The 10,823-nt window shown below is 37.7% G+C and overlaps 1 protein-coding gene across 1 annotated transcript; it reads right to left on the bottom strand.

Moving 5' to 3' along the window:
* Positions 1-9,618: 9,618 nt before the first annotated feature.
* LOC148196972 (senescence-specific cysteine protease SAG39-like) lies at positions 9,619-10,823 on the bottom strand. Its single transcript, XM_088092842.1, has 2 exons — positions 10,397-10,823; positions 9,619-10,266 (listed from the first exon to the last, which is right to left on the bottom strand). Exons 1-2 carry the CDS (start codon positions 10,821-10,823, stop codon positions 9,683-9,685), a joined length of 1,011 nt encoding a protein of 336 aa, XP_087948968.1. The 3' UTR covers positions 9,619-9,682.

Raw genomic sequence — 10,823 nt, 5'->3', positions numbered from 1 at the left:
ATCGAGTGGCCGACCACTCACCAGGTTGACCACTTGGGCCGACCACATGGTTTGATTATAAACGAGAATGACTCATTAAGCCCCTAAAGCAGATTAAGGTGTGATTGGGTCGTCATTAGGCCAACGAAAGATGAAGGTCCATCAAGATTAGTATAAATAAAGGTCTCAAGTATGACTTTACAATCACGATGCACAATATACATGTATTACTTGCTTTGCCAACTGCTCAGTTACATTACTAACTTAAGCGTCGGAGTGTCTTTGACAGGTGCCCACCCACACGGCTTAGCCAAGGAGGAAGGAGAAAGAACAACGTAACTTGGAGGAAGGAGGACCACCAGGGAGCTCGTCCGGCTTAGGTACCAACTTGAAGACCACTAGGTAGCTCGTCCACCCTTCGAGACAATCTGGAGTGCTTTGAGTATGGGACTTCAACCCTAAGCTCGAAACATTATAGTGCCCATCGTGGGGCCAAACGAGTATCCTCATTGTAGCCATAAGGAACTAGTGAGTGGTGCTTTAAAGGACATCGAGTGTTCATACTCATTCGTTCGGCCTTGGTTATCTAGCCTCAACAATCCGGCCTCGGCCATCCAGCCTCAACCATCCTATCGAGGCCATTCAGCCTCGGCCAAGTATTGATAATCAGTCGTTCGGCCATACCCTGGCCTCAACTTCCCAACCTCCCATGGCCTTAGTCGTCCGATCATACCTAGACCTCTTAGGCAATTTCTCAAACTTGGGCTTATAAATGTTCAACCATTTGGCCCCAATTATTGGCCTTAGTCGTCCGACCACACCTTAGAGTCAACTTCCCGGCCTCCCATGGCCTCAGTTGTTCGTCCATACCCTGGCCTCAACTTACCGGCCTCCCATGGCCTCAGTCATTCGGGCGTACCTTGACCTCTCACGTACTTTCTCAAACTTGGCCTCATATGTATTCAACCATTCGGCCTCACAGGAAGTCAACCATTCTGCCTTTCGACCTCACAGCGAAATTGTGAACAAAGAAAAACGAAATCGAATGAACAAATAGTGAGCATAAACCCAAGTTGATGAACAGAGCGCTCCGAAAGGAATCACTGTCAACTTAGCCGGATGGTGAACTAAGAGTTCCGAAAGGAACCACTGCCGTCTGGTACGAACAACGCCTAAGTTGATGAACGGAGCATTCCGAAAGGAACCACTGTCGACTTGGTCGAGCGGTGAACAACGAGTTCTTAATGAACCACTACCACTTAGGGTGTCCGTGGATCTTCACCAAATGAATCACAGCTGGCCACATCGAAGGTCGGCGACCATGGATCTTCACCAAAGGTATTCAACCATTCAACCTCAAAGGTATTCGGCCATTCAGCCTCAGCTATAAGGTCATTCGGCCTCAACTATTCGGTCATTTGACCTCAACTGCTCGGCCTTCACTGGCCTCACAGGTACTTAGCCAAATTTGGCATCAAGTTTTCAACTTGGTTATTCGATCTCTTAGGCTATTTGGTCATTCGACCTCAACTATTCGGTCATTCGGCCTCAACTGCTCGGCCTTTGCTGGCCTCACAAGTACTTAGTCAAATTTGGCGTCAAGTGTTCAACTCGGCCATTCGGTCTCACAACTTTTTGGTCATTCGGCCTCAACTATTCGGTCACTTGATGCACAAATTTATGATCACCAAAATATGATGTCACAAACTTGTTTAACAATCGGCAAGTATGACCGAATCGTTTCAAGTAATAAACTCGGTAAGACCAAGTATCGTTCTCCCAAAGGACTCACGGCCTAGTTTAGTTATGTGATTTGTTGATTAGCTAAGACTTAAGAACAAAATAATTGGAGTTTAATATGCAAAAGACGAAAATAAACATGTATGCATGAGGTTGATCAATGGCTAAAACAAAAGACAAGCACTTTCAATGAAATATATTGATGAATATGTTGTTGGGGGTCAATTTCATCTTATCCACTCTCATATATTTTAGGAATTCAACATTCAAGTCATCATTGTTAATGCCACTCTCTAAATTACCTTTCAAGAAGGCTTCTCCCTGAGTTCATACAATTCCTAGCATTCCTAATAATTAGTTTATCAAGTGCAGGAGCTTAACGACAACCAATATAATATTAGGAGTAGTTCCCCGGATCTAGACTTCCCCGTACGTTCCCGTATCGACAAAATCAATAATCATGCATTGGATGATCAAGTTAAACAAAGCAAGCATTAAGCAAAGAGGAAAAGCCCTAACTAATGATGAAAGAAAGCATAAATCTTAGATTAAGATGCAAGCACAAATTCCATATATGAGAGCTTCAAAAGATTACATTGATTCCCCAACAAACATACAAGGTTTAGTTCACCATATTCATGGTGAACCTAGATGAACAATAATGAAAGAATGAAAGATAAAACCCTAGAAAGGTGAAGAGGTAGCCTGAGCATCCAAGATCCTCCTTCAAAGGGGTGGAAGAGAGAGTGTTTGCTTCGCTTCTGCCAAAGATACCAACCCTAAGACATCTAGGTCTTTAAATAGGACATAAAAATAATAGAAAACGGGTCCAGGCCCAAACAGATCATAAAATCGCATAAAACTGGCCCAAAACTCGTCTGGTTGACTTTTTTCGTATTCTGGTTGACTGGTTGACTTTTTGGTTGACTGGTTGACTTTTCTGGTTGACTGGTTGACTTTTCTGGTTTCTGTTTGACTTTTCTGATTCCATCTCTCTCCTTCTTCACTTCTTTCACTAAATTCACCTTAAAACCTGCACAAAAACACTGAAATCAAGCATAAACCTGTCTAGCTCTCTTATTTCTGAAAATATGGATAAAAGCATGATTTCAAGCTAGTTTCTAAGTGTAAAGGTGTCTTTTTGTGTCAATTTTAAGCATGAAAATAACAGTTTTTCAACTGTTATCATCACTCGACCTTAATTTTTCTGTCATTCGCCCTTAATTGGTCGACCATTCGTGGCCTCAAAAGTATTTGATCATTCGGCCTCAACTTCTCGACCTTCCATAGCCTTAGGTATTTAGCCAAAATCGGCCCCAAGTGTTCAACCTCAATTGTTTGGTCTCAAAGGAATCTCGACCGGCCACACCGAAGAGGCATAGAGACAAAAACCAACCAGAGTGGCATGTGCAGAACCCCTTTGCGTAATCAACATCATGCTCGGGCTTGGGGTGCTTGTATCACAACAAAAAAGTAGGGCATTACCGAAGGCCAGAAGCCCTCGGAAAATGCCATAAGCCGTCGATAAAGGGTGTTTACCGAAGGCTTATCGACGGCCAAAAATCCTTCGGTAAATCTCTTGTCGCTAATAATTACCGAGGGCTTTTGCCCTTCGGTAATTACCGAGGGCCAGAAGCCTTCGGTAATTACCGAGGGCCTAAAGCCTTCGGTAATTACCGAGGGCCAAAAGCCTTCGGTAATTACCGAAGGGCAAAAGCCTTCGGTAAATTGCAGAGAAGGTTTCAGAGAAATGGTATTTCTTGTGCATACCAGACCTGTATATCAAATTTCAATTACAAACAGACCTGCATATCAGTTTTCAAGCACATACAAACATGCATAATGTGCATCTCAAAGATGCAATCAATTATCAATATCCATTGAACATCAATTAATCCATAGAACATCCATTAATGTATAGATAATGTAATTATAGTTCAAATATAAAACAATTCAAAGAAAAGGATGTTTTTAGTACCATAAGAAATTAAATGACTACTTAACTTAATGAAGGAGTAGCCTAATACATCAACATACAATATACAGGAGCATACAATAAATACATCAATATACAGTAGATCAACATTCACTGGTGGTCTAAATGCAGGTTTGCACTTTTAGTGTATTTTAGATACTACTTTTAGGTTCTTAGTTGTCAAATTTTGAGTTTAAGCTACTACTTTTAGCTACGTCATCTATTGTCTATTCGGAATAATTAATAGCTATATTATGAGCATGGCTTTATCACTTTCCAAACATAAAAGTCAGACAAAACTCCTAAAAGTTCAAACAGAATTCATCATTACAAACTACACTTTTAATATATGAAGCAACTTCAATAAGTTGCTTCTGTCAGAGATGTTATAAATGGTAAAAACCCATATGGAGTTTCATCTTTAATAATTACCCATATTGTTCATAATATGCACTTTCATTTTCAATTATAATATGGTAGTTATTGACAACAAACACTGCATCTAGAGCATTTCCTAGATTATATTTCAGTGCCTACTTCGTTTATAAACTTTTCTTAATTGCCTATTCAATCTTTGGCCATCTAAGTTTTGAAATTGAAGTCTAAAATTTTGTGTTGTCCAGTAACCATTTATGGTGAGTTTATGATATACTTTGGTGCTAATCAGGTGTTCCTTAATGTTGTTTTAAACTTAGAATCAAAACCAACATAGGGCTGACCCAGATACAGATAATGAAGGTTAAGTAATGATTGACACAATCAAAATTCTACTGTGGACTGTTTAAGTTACCTCACATAAGTACAGGTTTTAATATTTCTCCTCTGAAGTTTTCAAACAGCAAGCTAAAGCTGAAAAATTGCACTAGAAATGGCTAAAAAAATGGGACTACAGTGGTCAAAATGAATGCCACTGTTTGTTAGGCTCAATTGAGACTTCAAGCAAGTTTATATCATCTAATTGGATGTGTGCAAACACTTAAACAGCCAAGAAACAGATTACACCACAAAATCAGTGGTCCACTTCCAATTTTAGGCAAATTTAGTGGTTTAATGGGTGATTGTTCATAAACACGTTTGGAAATATAAATTGATGTTTTTAGCAACTTTGTATCATCAATTTGAAGGTGTTTAGACACTAACCTAGCAAAGACACACATTGCACTCAAAATTCACTAGTTCACTTCCAAATTAAGGCAAAATGGATGGTTTAGGAAGTGATTTTGCATATGAGATCAAATTTGACCAAATAAACAGTGCATACATGTTTGAAAAGGTAAAATACACTTCCACAAATGTTGAAACTGCACTGAAATGGACAGATTTAAAAAAAGACCACTGTTGTAGCCAAATGTGCAACACTTTTTACACAAAATTTGCACCATAATGTAGAAATCAGTGGAATCAATACTCAACAGTACAATCATTGACTCAAGGAAGTCCTTATACACTACATCTAACTGTAGAGAATGAGTTACAAGAAATTTTAAGTACCTAAGACACAGGCAATGAAGTGAGCACGGTGAAAAACCCAAACTGAAACAGTGAACAGAAACATGCTATCATAATTCATATTATCACTAATGTCATCCTGCTAATGACTATCACCATTATTGTATACTTTTTTATGACAATACTCACTAAATAATTCATAAATTAATATTTATCTTACTTTCTTATACCATAGTTTTATCTACATCCTTATATTTTATCACATATTGAACAATAAAATCATCTAAACAATATATATAGTACACTTCATTGATTCAAATAACCCATTATTAGTTTGCTAAACTACAAACCCTGCACCATTATATCATAAAACTGGTCTTATATCTATATACCAGTGGTTAACAGAGTGATTCATTTATGACTGGGGTTAAGAGAGGGTGAGGCAGAACACAACAATAATTAAATGGACGAATGAGGGTGAAATTGGTATTGTCCATTCCTAATAAATGAGCATTTCTATAATTGTCTATAACTGAAAACGATGGATAACTATCAACATCAAAAAGAAAATCCTAAAGCTAACCTACACAGCCTGGCTTCCACAATTTTAAGTAAAAAAAATTCAAACTCATTTTCCACACAATATTATCCTGTTTTTTACTAATACTATACTGTATCAATTTTCTTAATTATTTGGACCAGTTAGTGACCACACACATTTCCTGTTGAACACATGAAGAATGAAGTTGGAGAAAAAGAGCCACAAGTACAGCAGAGTGAAGAAGAACCGGGAGTGTCAAGGGAGAAGAGTGGATTCATTGTTTGGGAATGAAGAAGGGAGTTCACGGCTGGAAAGAATTCACATAATCCATTAGCTTGGATGGAAGGTCTCATGGCCAGGCTCCAAGATGGTCCAGCAGCTCAACACTCACCACATCATTCAGAGGCAAACAGAAGAGAGAAGCCACACACTCAAATGTAAATTATTTGTTTATTTGGCATGGGAATACACGTAGGAAATGAGGGCAACTTTCCCTTATTTTCAGAAAAGTCGAGACTCTTTTCATTATGGCATGCGCAGGGAGAATGAAGAAATTCTGAACATTTCCATGGAAGCAGCCACAACACACTGTCACCGAGAAACACACAACACTCAAAGCACCAATGGATGATAATGGGAGACCAAAAACATGGGGAAGCTGGCTGGAACAAAGGAAAGAGTGCACTTCCAAGAATATAAGGAGGAAGCAGACCGTGAAAAAGGGGTTCCATAGAGAGTCACGGCCTGGGAGAGGTCTCTCTTCCAGGAGTCCAGAGCAGTAGTGTAGGATTCAGTCGTGTGATTTCCACTAGTGTAGTGTAGTTTTCTTTCATCACCAAAACTGTACTGTAGTGAGGAAGATCATGCAGGGAATAGGATTTGAGGCCATCTAGAACGGAAGCAGCTTCATAACAAAGAAAATGAGCCACTTCGAAGAGCAGTTCAAGTAAGGGAAGAGTAGATAGGTTCATTGTAATCTAGTGGCCCTTGATCCACAAGGCAAATTGTCCTCCCTTATTGCAGTCCATATGATATGGATTTCGGGCAATTTGGCCTTTCACAAGTGACAAACAAGATTCACTATGGAAGCAAGATATTTGGAGCCTTCAACTGCTTGTTGATGGCATTGATCCTACAGTTTTAGAATGGGTAACAAAATACTCTGCCCATTTTATTTTATTTCTCACCGTTGTTAAACTTTTTCTTCCCAAACTATTTATCACTAAACCATACAAGAAGTATCAACTACTTTTTGCAGTAATATTGTCAAAACGCAAATACACTACTGGATATTTAACTACAACTATACAATACAACAACATAATTTGATGCAATTGATCGAAGCAATAACTTACCTCCACAACAGCGACAACCTTAGGTATTGTACCACCTCCGACAGCTATCTCGCGAAGCCCTTCTCACCGACAGCCCCTGGATTAGCCTCCTCGCCAACTCCAACCTCTGCTCAAAACCGCGCCACAACCCACTGACCCGGCACGACGTACCTCCTCACGCTGCCAAAGGATCGTCGTCAACAAATCCTAAGACAACCACCGTCCACAACCGAAGGCGTCACGCCAATGCCTCCGTCCTTCAACCGTAGACGCTTTTCGACAATGGAGAGGAGCTCCAGAATCACCAATGGTGATGGCGGAAACGTAATGGACCTTGCTTTCGTAGGGATTACGGTTGGGGGACAAGGGAGAGGGGAGAGGGAACTCAGAAAAGGGGACCTTGCTTTCGTAGGGATTTTCAGAGAATGGAAGAGGGAAATCCCAAATTCAGATTTCATTAAGTCAATGCCTATACCGACGGGCGAAAGCCTTCGATAAATTTGTTGCCCAATACCGAAGGGCTAAAGCCTTCGGTAAACACCAGCCCAATACCGAAGGGCAAAATCCTTCGATATGTGCTAATTACCGACGGTCCAGAAGGCCTTCGGTAATAGTCCTTCGGTAAACAGTGCATTTATGGTAGTGTATATCGTACGGTCTCTTGGGCACCACCTAGGCCAACCACCCAAGGCCAATCACTAGGCCGACCATCAGGCCGATGATCCAGGCCGACCGTTCAATCGACCACCTAGGCCAACCACCCAGCTGATCATTCAGGTTGACCACCAAACCGAGTGGCCGACCACTTAGGCCGACAGCCGAGGCTGACCACATGGTTTGATTTTAAACGATAATGACTCATTAAGCCCCTAAAGCAGATTAAGGTATGATTGGGCCGTCATTAGGCTAAAGGAAGGTAAAGGTCCATCACGACTAGTATAAATAAAGGTCTCAGGTATGACTTTACGATCACGATGCACAATATACATATCCATTACTTGCTTTGCTAACCGCTTGGTTACATTACTAACTTGAGCGTCGGAGTGCCTTTGACAAGTGCCCGCTCACACGACTTCAACAAGGAGGAGGGAGAACGAACAACGTAACTTGGAGGAAGGAGGACCACCAGGGAGCCCGTTCGGCCTACGTGCCAACTAGAGGACCACTAGGTAACTCGTTTGACTTTCAAGACAATTTAGAATGCTTTGAGTATGTGACTTCAACCCTATGAAACAGATATATAATATTAGACAATAATGGTAGAAACAAAAAGTTAAAAGTTCTTAAAAAAAATTATTAAAGATACGAGTTATATTTTAGATTAATAATAAATAATATATTTTTATTATGTCTTATACTTAATTATTGATAACTTGTTTCAAAAGTATATGGGTATAAATTTATAACTATAAGATATTAAAAATGATAATTATAACTATAAGATATTAAAAATGATATATTGAAAGAGATAAAAAGATTGAAAGAATATACTATATGCGTGTTAAGACGGAAGTTAAATTTAAATTTTGAAGATAAATAGCATATTTAAAATAATTAAGTTTTATACTTAGTTACAATTTATTATATTATTTAGTAAACTTAAGTTGTACAGTATGCTATTCCTACCATCATAAATATATATAAAGAAGAAATTTAGTTCAAATGCCTTAATCTTTATTTAAATATTATATTTATAACTATACATAATTATTGTAATAATTATTCGTGTATATATGTATTATTTTAATATAATATATAACTCAAATAAATTTTAATCATATAATAATATTGTTTTACTGTACATTACTAATAAATTATTATGTAAAAATTTTATAGTTTAAATTCATGTTACTTTAATATTTTTAATAGAGATTCATTTCAGAATATGTTGCATTCTATACATGTTACTTTTATTTAGAATATTTTAGGTTTAACTCATTTTTCACTGATTCTGTCAATACATTTTCAGGATTCCTATGTGTTTTAAGTTGTTTACATGTGTTTTTATTTACAAATTTTAACACTTTGTATTTTATTGTTTAGGGATTATATTGCACAATATATTTATATTTTACTTTATCTATGAATACACATTTTATTTTAATACAATATTTAATTCAAAAGTTTAATTATAAGTTTTAATTGTATAACAATATTATTTTACTACAATCAATAATAAATTATTATGTTAATTTTATATTTTAAAATAAAAATTCATATCTAAATTTTAATTTTTAATCTTATTCTTGATATTTTATTATTATTGTTATTATTATTATTAGTAGTAGTAGTATAATCTATTACTATTTTATTATTGGTATTATTTATTATACTTTCTATAATCCATTATTTTAACATAAAATAAATCAATATTAAAATAATATTATTTATTTTTAATTAATTTGCTATAAAAGAAAAAATTGTATTTAATTATTTTTTTATGTTATCAAATTCTTTATTTAAATATTATATTTATAACTATACATAATTATTGTAACACATAAATATAATTATATAAATAAATTATTCATTGAAATAGAATAATAATTATATTAATTTTCTTAACACAAGTTAAAAGAAACAAAAGAAAAAATTGGCCCTTGCGTACGCACGAACAGAAAAGCAAGGTTCTTGAAAGACAATTTACATAGATAATTGAAGTATTCAGAGAGTTGGATAAGAGGAATCCAAGGCAATTCCACATAAACCATGGCTGGCAGATATACCTCTCTGCATCCTCACATACCCTTCCTCACCCCACTCTGTGCCCCATGAATTCTTCACCAACCAATACTCAGTTCCATTAGCAATGCCATAACCCACTGCAGTAACACCATGGTCAAGTTCAGTTCCACATTCTCCTGAGTATATTCCACTCGAGTAAAACATGAAACCTGAACCATCTGCATCGATAGAAACTGACACCGGTTGGTTAGCCACAGCTTTCTGCAGTGCCTTCTCACTCTTGGGAGGAACCTTCTCATACCCTTTTATTTCAGCCACCGGTGTGCTTTCTTTCTTGCAAGACCCATCAGCTGCCTTATAGGGGTAGTTTGCCTCACTCGTGATTCCACCATTTTTTATAATGAATTCAAACCCATCTTCCATGTAACCCCCTTCACACCCTTGGTCCACACCTTTTGTGTCACAGTCCACTAGCTCTTGCTCTGAGAGCGACACCAGTTTTCCTGTCGCTATCTGGTGTATACCCTCAGTTGCAGCCACAGTTGAAAATGCCCAACAGCTCCCTACAATTTTTCAAACAAAATTATTCTACACATTAGTCCAAAGAGTGACACAATGAACTTTAAATGAGACGATGATCATCATTGAACATGATAAAGCACTGATTAAAAAGATGTTCTTTATATATCTTACCACATTGACCTTGGTTTTTGATTGGAGTAACAGCTCCTTTTGTCCTCCAGTCTATGGCTGCAGGAATAGCAGTCACGTTTTCATACTTAAATGGTGTGGTGCTAAACTCGTGTGGCCTCTTCAATCCATTACGGAAAGTCTTGAACTCCTCAACTGTGAGGTCAGCAAAGTGATTAACTCCAAGCTTGTAGGGTTTGTTGGCAGCAGCATTGAATGATTCAATGAACTCCACATTGTCCTTGAATATCTGGAAACGTTTTTCCTTCTCTGCCGCGTCCTTATACACTTTTTTATAATCTTGCATCCATTGTTCATGTCTTTCTCTCAAGGATGTCTCATGCAGCTTGCGGGACATCACTTGGGAAATTCCAACTGCAAAGAGAAGGAACAGAGCTAAAACGTATTGTTTTTGGCTGCTGGAAGCCAT

The sequence above is a fragment of the Vigna umbellata genome, chromosome 6, assembly GCF_029865625.1.
Source record: "Vigna umbellata cultivar VRB3 chromosome 6, Vumbellata_1.0, whole genome shotgun sequence".
In the NCBI taxonomy this organism is placed as follows: Eukaryota; Viridiplantae; Streptophyta; class Magnoliopsida; order Fabales; family Fabaceae; genus Vigna; species Vigna umbellata.
The sequence above is the reverse complement of the archived record's forward strand: the minus strand, read 5'-3'. Positions and strand labels throughout refer to the sequence as shown.

Excerpts from the sequence above, each read along its gene's own strand:
- LOC148196972 (XM_088092842.1), bottom strand. The coding sequence starts at position 10,823 with ATGGCTTCCAGCAGCCAAAAACAATACGTTTTAGCTCTGTTCCTTCTC. Across the intron at positions 10,267-10,396 it reads CAAAAACCAAGGTCAATGTG|GGAGCTGTTGGGCATTTTCA; the intron begins GTAAGATATATA and ends GAAAAATTGTAG.